Genomic DNA, 24,996 nt, shown 5'->3' on the forward strand with positions numbered 1-24,996 from the left:
GTGGTCTCTCCGCTCATGTATCTCCTTCTTAATAGGCTTGTAGTATCTGCCGCTCTGCTACTGTTCACATTCGTTTGCCAGGGGCGGCCGGGACATCGCCTCAGCTTCACCATTGTAGGTCTAGGACTGGAGTGTGACCTTCCCAGTGTGGGCCCTTTGCTCCAAGACCCTTTCACTCATCTCCTCTGCAGAGCATTGCACACTGTGGGCCTGGGGGATGGACGCTGCACATCTCACTGCTTCTATGCTGTATATCAGGTCAAGGATAGTAATGTCCTCCCCATATGGGGGGGGGGGGGTCAGCATCTGGCTGGACGCCCCCTCAATAGGTAGATGAGTTATTTTCGGGCAGCGGTGGAATGTCGCGCTCCCCGTGGTGATTCTGTAACGGATTCGCTGCCTGGGACGTGACATTACAGGAACTTTCATTATCTATTTTCTAACTTCTCGTGTGTTGTGCGTTGGGCTCCTGGGAGGGACGGCGCAGGTTTCTATACATTCGTGGTCCTCGTGTTCCGCCGGGAGACGTTCTGTGTTCCTGATTTCTGCTTTAGTTCCGATTCTGGAAATAACAGGAGTCAAAATTGCTTTTCTTTTTTTTTTCTTTTTCATTTTGTGAGAATTTCACGCTCAGTCAAGGAGCAGATTGAAAAACCGGAATTACTGGAGACCTGCAGGTAGATCTGCAGAACGTCGCTGCCCTGATACTTGATTTTACTGCAGAGCATTGCGGCCTGCCCTTTATACACGTGTTTCCATGAATCGCTAAATCTGCAGAGTATTACGGTATTTATGCTGAAATATGACTGCAGAGCATCACACCCTGTTATTGCTTTCTCACTAACTCCGCAATCGCACATTTTCTCCATAAAATAAACCTGCAGAGCATTTCCTCTGACCACCAAGTCGCCAGATTCTGCTACGTTTTCTATATCACTGACGCCGTTTTGCTGATCGGCGTTCTGTGCTTTACTATGGAGCGTGCGGCTTCCGTCACCTCTCGCCCTGCATCACCCGGTATCGTTCAGCGCCTTCCGTCACCTCTCGCCCTGCATCACCTGGTATCGTCCAGCGCCTTCCGTCACCTCTCGCCCTGCATCACCCGGTATCGTCCAGCGCCTTCCGTCACCTCTCGCCCTGCATCACCCGGTATCGTCCAGCGCCCTCCGTCACCTCTCGCCCTGCATCACCTGGTATTGTCCAGCGCCTTCCGTCACCTCTCGCCCTGCATCACCCGGTATCGTCCAGCGCCTTCCGTCACCTCTCGCCCTGCATCACCCGGTATCGTCCAGCGCCTTCCGTCACCTCTCGCCCTGCATCACCTGGTATTGTCCAGCGCCTTCCGTCACCTCTCGCCCTGCATCACCCGGTATCGTCCAGCGCCTTCCGTCACCTCTCGCCCTGCATCACCCGGTATCGTCCAGCGCCTTCCGTCACCTCTCGCCCTGCATCACCCGGTATCGTCCAGCGCCTTCCGTCACCTCTCGCCCTGCATCACCCGGTATCGTCCAGCGCCTTCCGTCACCTCTCGCCCTGCATCACCTGGTATCGTCCAGTGCCTTCCGTCACCTCTCGCCCTGCATCACCCGGTATCGTCCAGCGCCTTACAGCAGGTGTACACACTATATCTGAAGTCTATTCTGGAGGAGGGAGATGGTGACACCGTGTCGTAGCCGGAGCGTCGGGTCGTCTCTATACGGGTTTTAGTCTCCGTTGCTTTGTAGGTGTCACAGGTGAAAACAAGCCGCTACGTTCTGATGACTAGCGATGCTGCCAGTGCGGCCACGGCAGTGAAACGGGCGCATTTATCCTACTAATGTAATGGTGTCAGATTGCAGTGTGATGTCATGCGCGGTCACAGGAAATCTCATCTATGTCTGATTTTATTCGACTGCGATATTTGCAAAAATCTAAGAAACTTGGATGTTATAATTGCCAAAATGCTTCTTTTCCCCCTAGGGTTAAATTAAAATGACAGGCCCCATTATGCGCTCCCCATTCAATTTCCATTTTTTTAGAACTTTAGATATCAGGATCTTCCCCTAAATCGCTTGAAATCCACAATGTATTTATTGTATGTGATTTGCGGTATATTGCCACGCGGGATCAGGCAGCAAGACATCGCGGCCGCTGCGGACCCCCACCTTCGTCTACTTCTGCTGGGCCTCTCCCCATTGGTCGGAAGATTCCGTCTCGCAGCCAAGCAGAGCGCGTCGTTCAGTCTGATCAATGTGGCCCAGACTCTTGACCCTCAGATCGATGTTTTACCCCGATATTCCTTTGTGACGTGATTCATCATCTGCGGACGTTGCCTCTCTACTCTACACGGACCCTGGCATAGAAGTGGCGTGATGTCAGCGAGCGTGGACGGTAATGGCGGTGACAGTTATGTGGTCAGTAAACCCGTCCTCGTCGTCCCACCTTCATGTGTCATTTTAGACATTTCTCTTCTATGTTTAGAATTTGTAGTCCATCGTTTCACACGTTTGTAAGATCTCCCGGAAATCCAGTCTTGGAAGCAGAAGATTTTTTTTATTTTTTATTCCTCATCTACAAGGATCATGGTGCCCCTCCCCCGCCAGTATATAACCCAGGAGCGGAGCGTTGTGTGTGTACACCTGTATATATGTCTATAGAAGTGAGTATACAGGGCTTCGTGCTGTTACCCGGGCCCCTCGTCCTCGGCTTTATTTCCTTGGCTGAATTCCCATTTATACCGAGTTCTTTCTTCCTCCTTTGTAGGTTTTAATTACGCCGTGTTCCTGTCGCTCATTGTTGTCTGCGTCTCTCACGCTTTTATTATCTGCACCGTTCTCTATTAATATTGTCTCCGCTGCCTGTCGTAGGCGCTCGGATCGTCTCTCTCTCTGTTCCTGTCCTGATCAGTCTCTTGCTTTCCTGGATTCCTCTTTTCCCGGCCCCTCGGAGATTCACACAGAACAGTGAGATGAGTCACTGGCTCAGCTGGGGACACAAAAGACTAGAGAACAGACAAGATGGGAATGTCAGCAACAAGCCCAGGGGATGAGTGACTGCTGCAAACAAGCGTCCTGAGACCCCGGGGGCCTCAGAGATCAGTCAACAGCTGAGGTGGGGGTCCCAGTTGTGATTTTACCGAGCTGTAACATAAGGGGGGGGGGCCCTTGTTCATCTCTGTAGGAACCTTTCTTGGGTGTTTCTTTTTCACCAGTTTTTGGATTATAGATGACGTGACCGGAGACGAGTGATTGCAGTAGAATGAACCTTTTGGTTGGGGGAATCAGTGGCCACTTTTCTTCCGTCAGGAATATTGTCCATGAATTCATCTTGACCTTGAGGTTTACCCGGGTACATTGTAGAGCATTGCCCCGCATGATGGGAGGTGCCCTCTCCTGAAACTAGATCCGTGATCGACATCTGCCACTTATATCTACCGGAATTATTAAAATTGGTAGGGCACAGAGTGCCAAAAGATCCAGGTACAGGCGTTGGCAGCCAGATCAAGAGCGCAGACTGAGATGTATGTGACAAAAAGATAGATAATCAGCAAGCACCCATTCATGGATGCCTGATTATATCACAGGTGAAATGATCACAAAAAACTAACTCAGAGTGCTTGGCAAATATTAATGAGATCTGATTGCCACAGATTAGTTAACAGGCACACTCCCAACGCGTTTCTGCACCTTGTAGGGGAGCGTCCTCAGGGGTACGAGTTGCCTGAATTAATTAACGTATAGTTGCCTGTCAGCTGATATTCAGCTGTTCGTTTTAGTGTAACGGCGCATATGAGACATCTGATAGTGGTCTGACGCGCGCCGTGGAAACTCGGAAGTTTTATTCACCCAAGCCCCACCCATAGGGGCGTTGCGTAGTATCGGGCCGTCCAGTGAAGGAATAAGGCGTGTGAGAACACACGCCCCTACAGAGGGCGGTTCCATAGTAACCACGCAGCCTATGAAAGAGATGCATAAAGCATCAGTGGTAACAAGGGGGAGCTAAAGGTGGCCAACACATACAGCGCCGATATTAACGCTGGAATAAGCGCTATGTGTACAAAACAGGGAATCTGGTGAGCAAAACAAAGCACAACGGCCCACAAAGTAGTATATCAATAATCAGGATCGGACAAACTATGGATCATCAGATCCAATGTAGGTAAACAGTACATGAGAGAACGCTGAAAACGGTACAGGAACGAGCTCATAAACAATCCCATTACATATCAATGAAAGATACATGCAAAAATACAGTAATAGGGCAAGGCAAATTATAAGAACGGAAGGTAAGATATAGACTCATTGAGGCCCAGTGGCTTGATGGTTTGCATCCTGAAAATCCACTGGGCCTCCTTCTGTAGAACACGTCTATCCCGTTCAGTGGATTTACTCAAGAGATGGGAGAAAGAATCGATTGATTCGTCTCTCAGATTTATGGGTATTCTATTGGAAGAGGAAAAAAATCTGCTCTCACGTAGCTCCAAGGAATTGAGGGACGGTATTGAGCTTGCCCAGAAGTTCTCTGGCACTGCTGAATTTGAAAGAAGAGAAACTACTCTTCAACAAACTGTAGAAAAATTCACCGCACATATTAAGGAACGCAAGCATTTCCAATACGTTCGTGACACAACTGATTTCAAGGAGGGCAGAGTTTTTGAGTTTGGCCTGAAACAACTGGGGTATCAGGAGGTAGAGACTGAGTTATCCTCCTCTGAACCAGATCTATCAGATACGGACACTCAGAGATATCCTCTTAGGACAGCTCGGAATAATAGGACCCAGGGTAAAGCATTTTCTCGGGGTACCCCAAGAGGGAGAACTAGGGGAAGAGCCACCACTAGGGAAGGTTTTTTAGGCAAGAGCCACCCCATCCTCGACTACCTACACAGGGACCCCAGGGACAACTAACGCTGGGTGCTCCTTGTGTTGATGAGGAAATGCAAATTATCAATGTGTCTGGGAGAACCTTATCGTACTATGAGACTGTCGTTCTGAAAAAGGGTCTATCATTTATTCCCACTAATCGTTTTGATCTCTTTTCCTGGGTGAAGGACCTTAATTTATTTATTAGGAAATTGAAGTGGAGGAAGTTCTTTTGTACACATGATAGAAGACAATGTGCTGAACTTGGCATTCAGGAGGAAGATCTTGCAAATGTCAGGGTATTGCAGGAATTATTGGATGAGGGGCAACGGGGAGTGGGTGAGGGCCCCTTCACTGATCTGAGGGCTCCCTCAACCACCAATCCCCCAATCAATGACAACACTCTGCTGGATGTGTTTCTCACGGTTGTTACAAATCAACTGCAGAAACTAGGGGCAGATCAACATCCACATTTTAATTTGTCACGGGATGAAACACTTGCACTCAAGGCACTGGAGAGTGACACGGGGATCATAATTAAACCCTCGGACAAGGGGGGTAATGTTGTTGTGATGGACCGTGCGCAGTATGTCACCATGTGTCATAACATCCTGAAGGACAGACTCTGCTATAGCATCCTGAGTGCCAATCCTACTGCAAAATACATGGCTGAACTTAAAGAGATTGTGGGGGAGGCTAAACAAGCGAAGATCATTGATGCTCGAGAGTTGTCATTTATTGTGGGACAATGTCCTCAGATAGCCACTTTCTACAGTCTTCCCAAGATTCACAAGGGTCTTAGTCCATTAAAAGGAAGACCCATTGTTTCTGGGATTGATAGTGTGTCTCAGAACGCTAGCATCTATTTGGATAGGATTTTGAGGCCCTTCGTGACGGCACTTCCGTCCTATGTGCGTGACACAATGGAGGTCCTCAGGAAGCTTGAAGGGATCAAAGTTGAATCCAATGTCTATTTGGCAAGTCTTGATGTAGAGGCCCTTTATAGCTCCATCCCCCACTCCTTGGGATGTGGTGCTGTTGAATACTTCCTCAATGAGAGAGGGGCTCATTTTGGTGTGCATAATCAGTTTGTGCTCATCCTGTTGCGTTTTGTGTTGGAGCACAACTTCTTCATCTTTGAACATAAGTTCTTTCACCAGCTCAGAGGAGTTGCCATGGGTAGCCCATGTGCTCCTACCTATGCCAATCTCTATCTGGGCTGGTGGGAGAGAGAATTCGTGTTTTGTGACAGAATGGAGAAATATGTCTCTTCCATTGTGTTATGGTTAAGATTCATTGATGACATTTTGATACTGTGGTCTGGGACAACAGCAGAATTTGGGGAATTTGTTTCTATTCTGAACATCAATGACCTGGGTCTTTATTTCACCTCTGAAATCAAGGATAATCATATCACATTCCTTGACATCCAAATAGAGAAGACTAACCAGGGACATATCCAGACACAAATCTTTAGGAAAAGCACGGCCACCAATAGCCTTCTCAGATGGGATAGTTGTCACCCTAAACCCCTGAAGATGGGCATCCCAAAGGGCCAATATATTAGAGCGAGGCGGAACTGTACCACACTGTCAGACTTTCAAATGTCGGCCAATGGTCTGAGAAAAAGATTTGAGCACAAAGGGTATCCCAGTGGTGTTTTGAAATCGGCATACCAACATGCTATTACATCAAACAGGGAGTCCCTATTGAACCCTAAAGTATCTCCAGAGAAGGACAATGTTATGAGGATAATTGGTACCTACGATGTTGCGCACGCTGAGGTTAGAAATATTCTTACCTCATATTGGGACATCCTTAAAGCAGACCCGGACGTAGGTGGTTTAGTTGGGGACCGTCCTCAGATCACTTTCCGGAGGGGACGTAATCTTAAGGACAGATTGGTGCACAGCCATCTGAAGACACCTGCTGTCACCACTTGGCTTTCGACTAATGTCACTGGGTCATTCCAGTGTGGTAGATGTAAAGCATGTAGCTCTGTTTGGAAAAGCAAAATATTCAAAAGTACTGTGACAGGAGTCACGTTTTCCAATAGGTCGTTTATCAACTGCCTCACCAAGGGGGTGGTGTACCTGATTACGTGCCAATGTGGCATGCAGTATGTCGGTAAGACAATAAGGGAGTTCAGACGCAGGATTCGGGACCATATTTGTGATATTCAGAATAAAGCTGACACCTCTATTTCTCGACATGTATGGGACCATCATAAGGGAGACCCCTCTTCTATTAAGTTCCAAGGTATAGAACATGTCAGTATTCCTGCCAGAGGAGGTAATTGGGATAGACGTGTTCTACAGAAGGAGGCCCAGTGGATTTTCAGGATGCAAACCATCAAGCCACTGGGCCTCAATGAGTCTATATCTTACCTTCCGTTCTTATAATTTGCCTTGCCCTATTACTGTATTTTTGCATGTATCTTTCATTGATATGTAATGGGATTGTTTATGAGCTCGTTCCTGTACCGTTTTCAGCGTTCTCTCATGTACTGTTTACCTACATTGGATCTGATGATCCATAGTTTGTCCGATCCTGATTATTGATATACTACTTTGTGGGCCGTTGTGCTTTGTTTTGCTCACCAGATTCCCTGTTTTGTACACATAGCGCTTATTCCAGCGTTGATATCGGCGCTGTATGTGTTGGCCACCTTTAGCTCCCCCTTGTTACCACTGATGCTTTATGCATCTCTTTCATAGGCTGCGTGGTTACTATGGAACCGCCCTCTGTAGGGGCGTGTGTTCTCACACGCCTTATTCCTTCACTGGACGGCCCGATACTACGCAACGCCCCTATGGGTGGGGCTTGGGTGAATAAAACTTCCGAGTTTCCACGGCGCGCGTCAGACCACTATCAGATGTCTCATATGCGCCGTTACACTAAAACGAACAGCTGACTATCAGCTGACAGGCAACTATACGTTAATTAATTCAGGCAACTCGTACCCCTGAGGACGCTCCCCTACAAGGTGCAGAAACGCGTTGGGAGTGTGCCTGTTAACTAATCTGTGGCAATCAGATCTCATTAATATTTGCCAAGCACTCTGAGTTAGTTTTTTGTGATCATTTCACCTGTGATATAATCAGGCATCCATGAATGGGTGCTTGCTGATTATCTATCTTTTTGTCACATACATCTCAGTCTGCGCTCTTGATCTGGCTGCCAACGCCTGTACCTGGATCTTTTGGCACTCTGTGCCCTACCAATTTTAATAATTTTGTTAATAAACAATCATTTTAAACGTTTATACAGGCAGAATAATTACATCTTAGTAATTTAAACGTATACCTCTACACAGTAATCTCTTGTATTTTTTCTTTATATCTACCGGAGGTTTATGAAGATTTAGTGCTTTGGATGTGGCCTCACTGACCTCCTGACGAGACTTCTGTCAATTCTCTCCTCTTCTATGTAACGTGTATGAGAAGTGTTAGTGGGAGCCTCCAATGTAGCGGAAGTTTATAGCTGGGCGCACGGCACTGGCAGTCAATCGCGTTGATCTTAATCTCCATTGTGGCTGGGAAATGTTCGCACTAATGTCCACTGCGGGCTTCCATATATCCCACAGAAGGTAATTATAAGAATTGTCTGGAAAGCTTCTTCATTGCAGTACATGTGGTCGAATTCTCCTGGAAGTTGGACGTTCCCGTATTTCCCCACGTCAGGACATATGGGGGTCACAAGTCCCCAACACTGAAATGATCGGCTGCTCCTCTGCGGTCCGCTCTCCTGCGCACGTGAAAGTATATAGAGAAGCTGTTCTTTAGAGTTTGGCTGCTCCTTTCTGGTTCTTCTCTATATTACCCAGGGCCCGGCATCCGGCTCCCAGCAGTGAGGAGGTTAAATGATTACTCCGTGTTCCCGGTAAAACACGCACAAAGCTTCTAATGCTCATGAAATCTTCAGATAATAAGACCTGGACGAAGCCCGGATTCTGCTGCTGCTCCAGAGCTGTACGCTGGATCTTCTGTCCTGGACGTGACGGCAGCTGTTGAGCGAGCAGAGTATTTCAGCAGTAATGGTACCTTAATCTCTGCAGCTCCCTCATCAGCAGGAGATTGGACATTTTCCTGACCAGGTTTCTGTGGATGGATAGAGGATAAAGAACGCTGCCAGATTCGTATTTTTCTTAAAACTTCCATTTCAATCTCTGCAGAAAACTGAACACACTGGATATGTAAGAAAAGCCGATGGATCATTTATTATCTCCTCAATGTCCGTCTTCTGCTCCAAGATATTGATCTGTGCTGACAGAACATGCAGAGCCTGATCTCTAGAGCGGGGGTGCCCTGGACCTCCTCTGTTACATGCGGATGAATGCTGGGGTGTCCTTATCTGTAGCTTAATGTGTCATTTTGCTTGGACCGATCTTGTTCCGTTTTATTTTGTTTGTGACCCCCGGCCGACTCATCGCCACAAATCAGCCAGGTTGGTCTTGTTTCCCTCAAGACACGTGGTCGCTGCAGCCCCCTTGTGAATGGGCCCCTCTCCGCGTGCTCATGCCCCATATATCTGGCTGAGGCTCGGCCGTCTATGATTCCACTGATCTGTGACATAGATGGAAATGTTCTCTTTCCAGAATTAGTCATTTGTAGTTGTAGCAGCGTCGCTTTGTCTGCACCCAGCGACTACCACAGCCTGAGCTCTGGAGAGGTAAGAGTAGTGGCGACGTGTCTGTATCACGGCTTGTTTGAGGCCTTATGGTAATGGACATGAGCCCAGACCTGTTCCCTAACCCTCCGCTGACCACCTCACCTGCAGCCTCTACTACCCAAATCTGCAGCACTTATAACTGAAGGTCACTCTCGTGGTGCCTTGTTGCTGTATCCGGACGCTCATGCAATATAATGACGTCTTGTCTTCTGCCGTCGCACATTCTCGGGGATTAAGGCAAGTGACAATGAGTTTCGACGTTTTCTTCCTTTTCATGGTCTATCGTGGTCACCGGACTCGTGCAGGAAACAAGGGGTTAAGCGTCCGCCTCCTCAGTCCTATAATGTAATGTTTCCTGTGGTGACATGGGAGAGATGGATGTGCAGCCCTGTTCATGTCTGTGGAAGAGGTTAATTGCACGGATATGCTGAGCGCTCAGTAAGACAGTAGAAGTAAATCAGGCCGGCGTGGGCCAGAGCGAGGGGACAAGTCAAACTAATCTCCACTTCTCACTGGATGAAAGTCTGAAGATGACTCCGAGGCAGGCCGGATATTAGCCCCTTTCATGCTTTAGGTCACTTAGTTCTACAGGACTCCACAATTTGTGGTAAAAGATTTCTACCGATCATCCGAGTCCAGGTGAAGCATCCGTTATAGAATACTGTATGGAGGTAGGAAGGATCTGGGTGGTTACATCGCTTGTAGGATACCGTATGGAGGTAGGAGGGATCCGGGGGATCGCGTCGCTTGTAGGATACCGTATGGAGGTAGAAGGGATCCGGGTGATTGCGTCGCTTGTAGGATACTGTATAGAGGTAGGAGGGATCCGGGTGATTCCGTCGCTTGAGGGATCCGGGTGATTGCGTCGCTTGTAGGATACCTTATGGAGGTAGGAGGGATCCGGGTGATTCCGTCGCTTGTAGGATACCGCATGGAGGTAGGAGGGATCGCGTCGCTTGTAGGATACTGTATGGAGGTAGGAGGGATCCGGGGGATTGCGTCGCTTGTAGGATACTGTATGGAGGTAGGAGGGATCCGGGGGATCACGACGCTTGTAGGATACCGTATGGAGGTATCCGGTGGATCGCGTCGCTTATAGGATACCGCTAGGATATAGGATACCGGATACCGCTTGTAGGGTACTGTATGGAGGTAGGAGGGATCCGGGGGATCGCGTAGCTTGTAGGATACCGTATGGAGGTGGGAGGGAGCCGGGGGATTGCGTCGCTTGTAGGATACTGCATGGATGTGGGAGGGATCCGGGGATTGCGCCGCTTGTAGGATACCGTATGGAGATAGGAGGGATCCGGGTGATGGCGTCGCTTGTAGGATATTGTATGGAGGTAGGAGGGATCCGGGGGATCGCGTAGCTTGTAGGATACCGTATGGAGGTGGGAGGGAGCCGGGGGATTGCGTCGCTTGTAGGATACTGCATGGATGTGGGAGGGATCCGGGGATTGCGCCGCTTGTAGGATACCGTATGGAGATAGGAGGGATCCGGGTGATGGCGTCGCTTGTAGGATACCGTATGGAGGTGGGTGGGAGCCGGGGGATTGCTTCGCTTGTAGGATACCGTATGGAGGTGGGTGGGAGCCGGGCGATTGCGTCGCTTGTAGGATACCGTATGGAGGTAGGAGGGGTCTGGGTGATTGCGTCGTTTGTAGGATACCGTATGGAGGTGGGAGGGATCCGGGTGATTGCGTCGCTTGTAGGATACCGTATGGAGGTAGGTGGGATCCGGGTGATCGCGTCGCTTGTAGTATACCGTATGGAGGTAGGAGCGATCCGGGGGATTGCGTCGCTTGTAGGATACTGTATGGAGGTAGGAGGGATTTCCGGGTGATCGCGTCGCTTGTAGGATACCGTATGGAGGTAGGAGGGATCCGGGTGATAACGTGAGATTTCCCGTGTAAAGCGCATTCAGAGATCATTAAATCAGACACATTTTTTCCTCTCTGGGTGTTTCTTGGCTACTTTCTTCCTCCACCCTTTATTACTTCTCCCCATTGGGGGGGGTGGGGGGGGCGCTTGGCTGATGATTTTGTTTTTTCTCCATTTCGATGAAGTTCAGCAATAATTGGCCGTGTCCTTCCTGCGCTGTGACTTTATCCCGCCATCCAGCTGCACTGCAGATAATTAATACAACAGGCCTGCTTTAGAAATCCTTCTTCCCGCAGATAAATAGCAGAGCTCTCCTGAGTCTAGAATGTGGACAATCCGTTATCCTGCTCCATTCATTAACCTGTTGTGTGCCAGTATTACTCATCTCGTGTTGGCGCTTGGGTTGGGTGCACGGAGAATGTGGTCAATGACACATTGGGGGAGATTGCTCCTTGGTGCACCAGTGTGAAATGCGATTATAATGAAACCCACTATTTAACATCCCCACAATCCGTGTCTATTCACATCAGGTTTGGGCTCTGTAAGATGTTAACAAAGCAACGCATACAAATATACACTGTTTTGCTCGGTTTCTGTGGCGCCGTCGTTTCCTCAGTGCCCATTTGGCATATGTCTGGCAGGTTTTCATCTTGATAAAGTGATTTTGGAGCCTCCCACGCGGACACCGTTGTCCAAATACACGCAGCACATAAGGCTTCATTTCCTTCAGGGTGAGATCTGTTTTTGGCAGTGATCGCTCCCTGACACGTTCATTTCAGTGGCCACATGCACACTTCTGTTATTTAAACGGATCCGTTATTCCGTCAGTAGTAGAGTCCTACTTTGGTCAGTGACCGTGTGGCCCATAGAAGTCAATGGGTCAGTCCAAAAAATGGATGGCACACGGAAGGCTTCCTTGTGCCGTCCATTTTTGACGGATCCGTTGCCATAGCAACGGCTGGGTGAGCCAAAGTTCACAGACTCCCAGTCTACAGTACAGTCATTCCTGAGGACGGATGTGGAGAGACTCCTAGCATTGGTGCATGATCACCCAGAACTGGGGGATACGCGGGCAGAATGCGACCACGACCGTTATAAAAAGGACGCCGCGTGGGAGGAACTTGCCAAGGAGCTTTTGACGCACAGATAGCAGCCGGGAACTAGTGCCCAGCGTCACAAAATAAGCAAGTAAATGCACACATTGCACTCCAAGAATCCCAAAAAGCCAAAGCAAGCCGAGCAGAGTCATCAGAGTCATCTCACACTGCTCTCTATGCTCTGAAAGCTGCAGAAAACAGCCCCAAAAACTTCCTATAACCTTTCTATGGGGGTTTCCTGGAACGTATGACAAGTTCAAATGACGTTTTACCTTCCGTTTTTTAAACGGAAAAATGGAAGCCACACGGAAACGAACACACGGATGCATCAAAAACTGCCAATAAAACGGTGATGGAAGTGTGCACGAGGCCTAACTACCGGCAGTCTCTTCTCACGGACGGATCATCTATTCAGGGGTCGCAGTCCAGGCTGTGACATTCACCTCCTGTCTCTTGAAACCAATTATGTCAAGACCTTATAGTGGCGTTATTTAGTCCACGTAACCGTCCACGTAACCGCCCCACCACAAGGACATGAATGTGCTGCTGCCGGCTGCTGGGACTTCATCACTCTCCCGTCTGCATCGGTTCCCTTTTAAACCGCATAAAACCATCACTAAAGTTCATCACATTGTGAGATTTGAGAACTCCGTGGCATGAACCCGACTTCCGGAAGAGGGAGATGCGTGCGGTGTCGTAATGGGGGTGTGTGCGTATTATTACATTCCCACAAGCGCAAAGCGGGATGAAGGGTAAAACGCTGCGGAGGCGAATTACAATACTTTTGTTCAGTGTATAGTGGTATAACCTGGGTATCTTCTGTATATAATTATATATGTACAGCTGGTATAAGTTATACATCTTCTTGTATATAGTGATATGGAGCATGCTGGTATAACCTGGGTATCTTCTGTATATAATTATATATGTACGGCTGGTATAAGTTATACATCTTCTTGTATATAGTGATATGGAGCATGCTGGTATAACCTGGGTATCTTCTGTATATAATTATACATGTACAGCTGGTATAAGTTATACATCTTCTTGTATATAGTGATATGGAGCATGCTGGTATAACCTGGGTATCTTCTGTATATCATTATATATGTACAGCTGGTATAAGTTATACATCTTCTTGTATATAGTGATATGGAGCATGCTGGTATAACCTTGGTATCTTCTGTATATAATTATATATGTACAGCTGGTATAAGTTATACATCTTCCTGTATATAGTGATATGGAGCATGCTGGTATAACCTGGGTATCTTCTGTATATAATTATATATGTACAGCTGCTATAAGTTATACATCTTCTTGTATATAGTGATATGGAGCATGCTGGTATAACCTTGGTATCTTCTGTATATAATTATATATGTACAGCTGGTATAAGTTATACATCTTCTATGTAGTGATATGGAGCATGCTGGTATAACCTGGGTATCTTCTGTATATCATTATATATGTACAGCTGGTATAAGTTATACATCTTCTTGTATATAGTGATATGGAGCATGCTGGTATAACCTGGGTATCTTCTGTATATAATTATATATGTACAGCTGGTATAAGTTATACATCTTCTTGTATATAGTGATATGGAGCATGCTGGTATAACCTGGGTATATTTCTGTATATAATTATATATGTACAGCTGGTATAAGTTACACATCTTCTTGTATATAGTGATATGGAGCATGCTGGTATAACCTGGGTATCTTCTGTATATAATTATATATGTACAGCTGGTATGAGTTATACATCTTCTTGTATATAGTGATATGGAGCACGCTGGTATAACCTGGGTATCTCCTGTATATAATTATATATGTACAGCTGGTATAAGTTATACATCTTCTTGTATATAGTGATATGGAACATGCTGGTATAACCTGGGTATCTCCTGTATATAATTATATATGTACAGCTGGTATAAGTTATACATCTTCCTGTATATAGTGATATGGAGCATGCTGGTATAACCTGGGTATCTTCTGTATATAATTATATATGTACAGCTGGTATAAGTTATACATCTTCTTGTATATAGTGATATGGAGCATGCTGGTATAACCTGGGTAACTCCTGTATATATGTACAGCTGGTATAAGTTATACATCTTCTTGTATATAGTGATATGGAGCATGCTGGTATAACCTGGGTATCTCCTGTATATAATTATATATGTACAGCTGGTATAAGTTATACATCTTCTTGTATATAGTGATATGGAGCGTGCTGGTATAACCTGGGTATCTTCTATATATAATTATATATGTACAGCTGGTATAAGTTATACATCTTCTTGTATATAGTGATATGGAGCATGCTGGTATAACCCGGGTATCTTCTGTATATAATTATATATGTACAGCTGGTATAAGTTATACATCTTCTTGTATATAGTGATATGGAGCATGCTGGTATAACCTTGGTATCTTCTGTATATAATTATATATGTACAGCTGGTATAAGTTATACATCTTCCTGTATATAGTGATATGGAGCATGCTGGTATAACCTGGGTATCTTCTGTATATAATTATATATGTACAGCTGCTATAAGTTATACATCTTCTTGTATATAGTGATATGGAGCATGCTGGTATAACCTTGGTATCTTCTGTATATAATTATATATGTACAGCTGGTATAAGTTATACATCTTCTATGTAGTGATATGGAGCATGCTGGTATAACCTGGGTATCTTCTGTATATCATTATATATGTACAGCTGGTATAAGTTATACATCTTCTTGTATATAGTGATATGGAGCATGCTGGTATAACCTGGGTATCTTCTGTATATAATTATATATGTACAGCTGGTATAAGTTATACATCTTCTTGTATATAGTGATATGGAGCATGCTGGTATAACCTGGGTATATTTCTGTATATAATTATATATGTACAGCTGGTATAAGTTACACATCTTCTTGTATATAGTGATATGGAGCATGCTGGTATAACCTGGGTATCTTCTGTATATAATTATATATGTACAGCTGGTATGAGTTATACATCTTCTTGTATATAGTGATATGGAGCACGCTGGTATAACCTGGGTATCTCCTGTATATAATTATATATGTACAGCTGGTATAAGTTATACATCTTCTTGTATATAGTGATATGGAACATGCTGGTATAACCTGGGTATCTCCTGTATATAATTATATATGTACAGCTGGTATAAGTTATACATCTTCCTGTATATAGTGATATGGAGCATGCTGGTATAACCTGGGTATCTTCTGTATATAATTATATATGTACAGCTGGTATAAGTTATACATCTTCTTGTATATAGTGATATGGAGCATGCTGGTATAACGTGGGTATCTTCTGTATATAATTATATATGTACAGCTGGTATAAGTTATATATCTTCTTGTATATAGTGATATGGAGCATGCTGGTATAACGTGGGTATCTTCTGTATATAATTATATATGTACAGCTGGTATAAGTTATACATCTTCTTGTATATAGTGATATGGAGCATGCTGGTATAACCTGGGTATCTTCTGTATATAATTATATATGTACAGCTGGTATAAGTTATACTCCTTCTTGTATATAGTGATATGGAGCATGCTGGTATAACCTGGGTATCTTCTCTATATAATTATATATGTACAGCTGGTATAAGTTATACATCTTCTTGTATATAGTGATATGGAGCATGCTGGTATAACCTGGGTATCCTCTGTATATAATTATATATGTACAGCTGGTATAAGTTATATATCTTCTTGTATATAGTGATATGGAGCATGCTGGTATAACCTGGGTATCTTCTGTATATAATTATATATGTACGGCTGGTATAACCTGGGTATCTTCTGTATATAATTATATATGTACAGCTAGTATAAGTTATACATCTTCTTGTATATAGTGATATGGGTCATGCTGGTATAACCTGGGTATCTTCTGTATATAATTATATATGTACAGCTGGTATAAGTTATACATCTTCTTGTATATAGTGATATGGAGCATGCTGGTATAACCCGGGTATCTTCTGTATATAATTATATATGTACAGCTGGTATAAGTTATCCATCTTCCTGTATATAGTGATATGGAGCGTGCTGGTATAACCTGGGTATCTTCTGTTTATAGTGATACTGTGTGTGTGTACCACTGTGGAGTGTATGTGTGATCCTGGCCTTACAATGATAATGTGTGGCTTGCAATCAGGGGGCACTGAGGCTTATTATGGGGGGGTCTCTACATAATAATGATGTTGGTTGATATCTGGGTCTGTTCTGTCTTAGTCCTCGGCTGTGGTTTTCAGGGTCACTTACACCATCATTTCAGGCTCTGTGGGGTCCGGGGGGGGGGGGGGTCTTATTTCTATCACTACTTTTTTAGATAAAATCCTGATTGTTGGATGTGATCGTCATCGTGATCGTCGTGATTTGACTCTTCTTCAGCTTGATCTGTGGGACGTTTGTCGTTTATGTGGATGATTTGCCCCGTTTTCTTGTATTTTCCCCTCCTCTCTGCACTATTGACCAGGGGCGTGCGTTTCTCTTGGGGTCTCAGATAGATATATTCGTTTTTATTTACTTGGGGTTCGGTCTTGATAACTTTTCTGTTTGGGTGGAGGAGGCTCCACATGTGATAAAACCAGCGCTGCTCCTGACAAGGACGGGGGACGTGATGTCATCAGGTCTGTTCTTCCTATGTCTCTTATGGAGGAGGTGTCATAACCACGGTCCCTGCAGGAGGACTGGGAAATAAGGCTCAGACTTCGGTCACATGGTCGTATTTCATGTGGGGACGGTTTTCCTGATGATAATTGATTCTATAGTTGCTAATAACCTTTTTACGTGTTTTAGTGAAGATAAAGTCCAGAATGTGCGCAGATTCCGCCTGTTGCCCCGCGCAGCCGCTCTCTAGGACGCACGCTTCTGTTTAGTGCAGAATGGTGACATCACTACATCCGCCATGATTGATGACATGAAGTAGTAGGTGGATCCTGGGTAGCGGGGGTTTCTATGGAGGATCTGGCCCCCACGTCCATGACTTTGGCTGTGATTCTATAGAGAAGGAAAGTTATTAATGAAGGAACATTCAGTCATTTTAAGTTACATGTAGCCCCCCCTTATTTCCTGCCCCCACAGAGAGAAGCGTAAGTTCAGTATAATATTCCAGCATGTTGCCTCACCCCCCTCACACCGGCTCTCCGCAGGCTGTGCGCCCCCCATTGTCACCAGTGATATCTATGTAAAGGGCTCAGACATCCGTGTGAGATGGGACTTTGTGAGACCTGATGATATCTCTGGGGGATATAATTGGTCAGGGAGATCTGGGGGGGGGGGGGCGCGTTACTGGTTTGGATGAAGAGGTGCAGGATTGGGTGGGAGCCCTGACCCATGATGGTATCAGACCGGCCTGTTATGCAGCCCCCTGGGACGCGTCCCGTCTTCCCTGTATTCGGCTGCTCGGGGCTCAGGTGTGGGATGAGCACATTGCATGAGATTGGATCCTGATTGAGATCTGTGTTCACTTAGAAATGGCTTTGGAAACGGCGTCTGTGAATGTGAGGGATGATTTGCCGCGTTATGACCTGGTAAGAAGCTCCCGGCTCCCGGACGCCTCTTCCTTCCTTCTAATCCTCCTTCTACACAGCAGATGGGGGTGTCGGGGGCTATTTTCATGTATTAGGAGAAGGAGCGCAGGATAATCAGGTCTGGAACGTGCACGGCTGACCGGGCCCCATCACTACCTGGAGCTACACGGGACTATCTGTAGGGTGGGGGCTCACACAATCCTCATGAAATGTGCAGGGGCCACCATCATTAACCAAGTAATACACGTCCTAATACTGGCATGGAATGCAAATGGTTAATATCCTGGGGATAACTCAAGAATCCACGAAACCGGAGTCAAATCAATGTAAATTCCCGGCCGCCTTCTAGAGTGGTGGTCACAGCGCCCGTCATGGAGCCGCTGTCCGGTCTGACCACACAAGAGAACAAGTCAATGAGACCCTTTATAATTCTGAATATTCTTAATCTATGATGCATTTATATGTCTGTTCTAAGAGGAGGAGGAGGAGGAGCCCTCGCGCCCCCCACAATGCAATCACAGGGTGGCGATGGTTGCTATGGCAGCCTGGAGGCCTAATGAAGGTCCCCCATCTTTCTGCTCCTATCAAGCGCTGGCTCTGGCAGACGATCTACTGCAATACGTTAGTGATAGACACGGGATATAGAGCAACTGATCCAACGATCGCTGGTTGAAGTCTCCTCGGGGGACTAATAAAGAATAAAATATATATAGTAAAAATAAAGTTGTTTTTTTAATGTAAAAAATTTAAAATATTAAAACATAATTGGTATCGCCGCGTCCGTAAAACTCTGAACTATTACAATATATTGTTTTTTAACCCGCACGGTGGTCGTTGTAAAAAAAAGCAAAAATGTAAACGCCAGAATCTCTATTTTTTGGTCACCTGATCTCCCACAAAAAATGGAATAAAAAGTGATCAAACCGTCGCATGTACCCCAAAATGGTATCATTAAAAACTACAGTTTATCCCGCAAAAAATAAGCCCGCAGACCGCGTAATCGAGGGAAAAATAAAAAAAGTTGTGGCTCTCGGAATTTTCTTTTTTACACTTAGGTTTTTACTTGTAAAATATAGAAATAACTCCATATATTTGGTATCGAATTCACCCGCAGAATAAAGGTAACGTTGTTTTAATCGCACAGTGAATTCCGTAAAAACAAAGTGCAAAAAAACCACGGAGGAATCGCTGTTCTTTTCATTTTCTACCCCACAAATAATTTTTTCCCCGTTTCCTAGTACATTATACGGCAAAATAAATGGTGCTACGAAAAACTACAAGTCGCCCCGCAAAAATCACGCCCTCATAGGACTATCGACAGAAAAATAAAGACGATATGGCTTTCGGAAGGTGGGGAGGAAAAAACGAAAATTAAAATGGTGTACGACGGGAAGGGGTTAAATATTCCCCTCTTACACCTGATAGGAAGAAAGACGGAGAAGCAGGATAGGCTCAACAACTGAAACCAGCACCGCCCAGAAGCTGGACCAGTGGTCACAGCGATCTTAAGGGGACGGCCGTTTCCGAACAACAATATTACATTAAAGTGTTTGACAGCGTGGAGTGCCGATACCTGTGGGGAATATAAAAGAAATTTGGGCAGGGCCGGGCAATTATGACCAAAATCCTGATTAATTGAAGATGTAACCTCGATTACGATTTATTGAACGATTTATTTACACCACGCCCCGTATTTGCATGTTACGCCATTGAATTAATATGTATTCCCTGAGCCTGCTGTATACTACAGTATATGATATACCCCCTGATACTGCCCCCACACAGTATAATGCCCCCATAGTGCTCCCCACACAGTATAATGCCCTCATAGCTGCCTCCACACAGTATAATGTCCCCATAGCTGCCTCCACACAGTATAATGCCCCCATAGCTGCCTCCACACAGTATAATGCCCCCATAGTGCTCCCCACACAGTATAATGCCCCCATAGCTGCCTCCACACAGTATAATGTCCCCATAGCTGCCTCCACACAGTATAATGTCCCCATAGCTGCCTCCACACAGTATAATGTCCCCATAGCTGCCCCACACCGTATAATGTCCCCATAGCTGCCTCCACACAGTATAATGCCCCCATAACTGCCCCCACACAGTATAATACCCCCATAGCTGCCCCCACACAGTATAATGTCCCATAGCTGCCCCCACACAGTATAATGTCCCCATAGCTGCCTCCACACAGTATAATGCCCCCATAGGTGCCTCCACACACTATAATGCCCCATGGCTGCCGCCACACAGTATAATGCCCCCATAGCTGCCCCCACACAGTATAATGTCCCCATAGCTGCCTCCACACAGTATAATGTCCCCATAGCTGCCCCCACACAGTATAATGTCCCCATAGCTGCCCCCACACCGTATAATGTCCCCATAGCTGCCTCCACACAGTATAATGTCCCATAGCTGCCTCCACACAGTATAATGTCCCATAGCTGCCTCCACACAGTATAATGTCCCATAGCTGCCTCCACACAGTATAATGTCCCATAGCTGCCCCCACACAGTATAATGTCCCCATAGCTGCCCCACACAGTATAATGTCCCCATAGCTGCCTCCACACAGTATAATGTCCCCATAGCTGCCCCCACACAGTATAATGTCCCCATAGCTGCCCCCACACAGTATAATGTCTCCATAGCTGCCTCCACACAGTATAATGTCCCCATAGCTGCCCCCACACAGTATAATGTCCCCATAGCTGCCCCACACCGTATAATGTCCCCATAGCTGCCTCCACACAGTATAATGCCCCCATAACTGCCCCCACACAGTATAATACCCCCATAGCTGCCCCCACACAGTATAATGTCCCATAGCTGCCCCCACACAGTATAATGTCCCCATAGCTGCCTCCACACAGTATAATGCCCCCATAGGTGCCTCCACACACTATAATGCCCCATGGCTGCCGCCACACAGTATAATGCCCCCATAGCTGCCCCCACACAGTATAATGCCCCCATGGCTGCCCCCAAACAGTATAATGTCCCCATAGCTGCCTCCACACAGTATAATGTCCCCATAGCTGCCTCCACACAGTATAATGTCCCCATAGCTGCCTCCACACAGTATAATGTCCCCATAGCTGCCTCCACACAGTATAATGTCCCCATAGCTGCCTCCACACAGTATAATGTCCCCATAGCTGCCTCCACACAGTATAATGTCCCCATAGCTGCCTCCACACAGTATAATGTCCCCATAGCTGCCTCCACACAGTATAATGCCCCCATAGCTGCCTCCACACAGTATAATGTCCCCATAGCTGCCTCCACACAGTATAATGCCCCATAGCTGCCTCCACACAGTATAATGCCCCCATAGCTGCCTCCACACAGTATAATGCCCCCATAGCTGCCTCCACCCAGTATAATGCCCCCATAGGTGCCTCCACACAGTATAATGTCCCATAGCTGCCACCACACAGTATAATGCCCCCATAGCTGCCCCCACACAGTATAATGCCCCCATAGCTGCCCCCACACAGTATAATGCCCCCATAGCTGCCACCACACAGTATAATGCCCCCATAGCTGCCACCACACAGTATAATGCCCCCATAGCTGCCTCCCACACACAGTATAATGTTCCCATAGCTGCCCCCACACAGTATAATGTCCCCATAGCTGCCCCCACACTGTATAATGCCCCATTAATGCCCCCACGGTATAATGTCCCCATAGCTGCCCCCACACAGTATAATGTCCCCATAGCTGCCTCCACACAGTATAATTTCCCCATAGCTCCCCCACACAGTATAATGTCTCCATAGCTTCCCCCACACCGTATAATGTCCCCATAGCTGCCTCCACACAGTATAATGTCCCCATAGCTGCCCCCACACAGTATAATGTCCCCATAGCTGCCCCCACACAGTATAATGCCCCCATAACTGCCCCCACACAGTATAATGCCCCCATAGCTGCCCCCACACAGTATAATGTCCCATAGCTGCCTCCACACAGTATAATGTCCCATAGCTGCCTCCACACAGTATAATGTCCCATAGCTGCCTCCACACAGTATAATGTCCCATAGCTGCCTCCACACAGTATAATGTCCCATAGCTGCCTCCACACAGTATAATGTCCCATAGCTGCCTCCACACAGTATAATGTCCCATAGCTGCCTCCACACAGTATAATGTCCCATAGCTGCCTCCACACAGTATAATGCCCCCATAACTGCCCCCACACAGTATAATACCCCCATAGCTGCCCCCACACAGTATAATGTCCCATAGCTGCCCCCACACAGTATAATGTCCCCATAGCTGCCCCCACACAGTATAATGTCCCCATAGCTGCCCCCACACAGTATAATGCCCCCATAGCTGCCTCCACACAGTATAATGTCCCCATAGCTGCCTCCACACAGTATAATGCCCCCATAACTGCCCCCACACAGTATAATACCCCCATAGCTGCCCCCACACAGTATAATGTCCCCATAGCTGCCTCCACACAGTATAATGCCCCCATAGGTGCCTCCACACACTATAATGCCCCATGGCTGCCGCCACACAGTATAATGCCCCCATAGCTGCCCCCACACAGTATAATGCCCCCATGGCTGCCTCCACACAGTATAATGCACTCATAGCTGCCACCACACAGTATAATGCCCCATAGCTGCCACCACACAGTATAATGCCCCCATAGCTGCCCCCACACAGTATAATGCCCCCATAGCTGCCCCCACACTATAATGCCCCCACACTGTATAATGCCCCATTAATGCCCCCACGGTATAATGTCCCCATAGCTGCCCCCACACAGTATAATGTCTCCATAGCTGCCCCCACACAGTATAATGTCCCCATAGCTGCCTCCACAGTATAATGTCCCCATATCTGCCCCCACACAGTATAATGCCCCCATAACTGCCCCCACACAGTATAATACCCCCATAGCTGCCCCCACACAGTATAATGTCCCCATAGCTGCCTCCACACAGTATAATGTCCCCATAGCTGCCCCACACAGTATAATGTCCCCATAGCTGCCTCCACACAGTATAATGTCCCCATAGCTGCCCCCACACAGTATAATGTCCCCATAGCTGCCCCCACACAGTATAATGCCCCCATAGCTGCCACCACACAGTATAATGTCCCCATAACTGCCTCCACACAGTATAATGTCCCCATAGCTGCCTCCACACAGTATAATGTCCCCATAGCTGCCTCCACACAGTATAATGTCCCCATAGCTGCCTCCACACAGTATAATGTCCCCATAGCTGCCTCCACACAGTATAATGTCCCCATAGCTGCCTCCACACAGTATAATGCCCCCATAACTTCCCCCACACAGTATAATACCCCCATAGCTGCCCCCACACAGTATAATGTCCCCATAGCTGCCCCACACAGTATAATGTCCCCATAACTGCCTCCACACAGTATAATGTCCCCATAGCTGCCTCCACACAGTATAATGTCCCCATAGCTGCCCCCACACAGTATAATGCCCCATAGCTGCCCCCACACAGTATAATGTCCCCATAGCTGCCTCCACACAGTATAATGCCCCCATAGCTGCCACCACACAGTATAATGCCCCCATAGCTGCCTCCACACAGTATAATGTCCCCATAGCTGCCTCCACACAGTATAATGCCCCCATAGCTGCCACCACACAGTATAATGCCCCCATAACTGCCTCCACACAGTATAATGCCCCCATAGGTGCCTCCACACACTATAATGCCCCATGGCTGCCGCCACACAGTATAATGCCCCCATAGCTGCCCCCACACAGTATAATGTCCCCATAGCTGCCTCCACACAGTATAATGTCCCCATAGCTGCCCCCACACAGTATAATGTCCCCATAGCTGCCCCCACACCGTATAATGTCCCCATAGCTGCCTCCACACAGTATAATGTCCCATAGCTGCCTCCACACAGTATAATGTCCCATAGCTGCCTCCACACAGTATAATGTCCCATAGCTGCCTCCACACAGTATAATGTCCCATAGCTGCCCCCACACAGTATAATGTCCCCATAGCTGCCCCACACAGTATAATGTCCCCATAGCTGCCTCCACACAGTATAATGTCCCCATAGCTGCCCCCACACAGTATAATGTCCCCATAGCTGCCCCCACACAGTATAATGTCTCCATAGCTGCCTCCACACAGTATAATGTCCCCATAGCTGCCCCCACACAGTATAATGTCCCCATAGCTGCCCCACACCGTATAATGTCCCCATAGCTGCCTCCACACAGTATAATGCCCCCATAACTGCCCCCACACAGTATAATACCCCCATAGCTGCCCCCACACAGTATAATGTCCCATAGCTGCCCCCACACAGTATAATGTCCCCATAGCTGCCTCCACACAGTATAATGCCCCCATAGGTGCCTCCACACACTATAATGCCCCATGGCTGCCGCCACACAGTATAATGCCCCCATAGCTGCCCCCACACAGTATAATGCCCCCATGGCTGCCCCCAAACAGTATAATGTCCCCATAGCTGCCTCCACACAGTATAATGTCCCCATAGCTGCCTCCACACAGTATAATGTCCCCATAGCTGCCTCCACACAGTATAATGTCCCCATAGCTGCCTCCACACAGTATAATGTCCCCATAGCTGCCTCCACACAGTATAATGTCCCCATAGCTGCCTCCACACAGTATAATGTCCCCATAGCTGCCTCCACACAGTATAATGTCCCCATAGCTGCCTCCACACAGTATAATGCCCCCATAGCTGCCTCCACACAGTATAATGCCCCCATAGCTGCCTCCACACAGTATAATGCCCCCATAGCTGCCTCCACACAGTATAATGCCCCCATAGCTGCCTCCACACAGTATAATGCCCCCATAGCTGCCTCCACCCAGTATAATGCCCCCATAGGTGCCTC

The 24,996-nt window shown here is 46.9% G+C and overlaps 2 protein-coding genes across 2 annotated transcripts in view; one reads left to right on the forward strand and one right to left on the reverse strand.

Annotated features, from left to right (window-relative positions):
- OPCML (opioid binding protein/cell adhesion molecule like) overlaps window positions 1–24,996 on the forward strand; it is a 110,177-nt gene that overhangs the window by 52,327 nt on the left and 32,854 nt on the right. The window lies entirely within an intron of this gene.
- NTM (neurotrimin) overlaps window positions 17,056–24,996 on the reverse strand; it is a 652,265-nt gene continuing 644,324 nt past the window's right edge. The window contains exon 8 of the mRNA XM_075839099.1: window positions 17,056–17,551. Coding sequence (XP_075695214.1) covers window positions 17,508–17,551 — 44 coding nt within the window. The 3' untranslated portion in view covers window positions 17,056–17,507. The remainder of the gene's footprint in view (window positions 17,552–24,996) is intronic.

The sequence above is a fragment of the Rhinoderma darwinii genome, chromosome 10 (assembly GCF_050947455.1).
Source record: "Rhinoderma darwinii isolate aRhiDar2 chromosome 10, aRhiDar2.hap1, whole genome shotgun sequence".
Taxonomy (NCBI): Eukaryota; Metazoa; Chordata; class Amphibia; order Anura; family Rhinodermatidae; genus Rhinoderma; species Rhinoderma darwinii.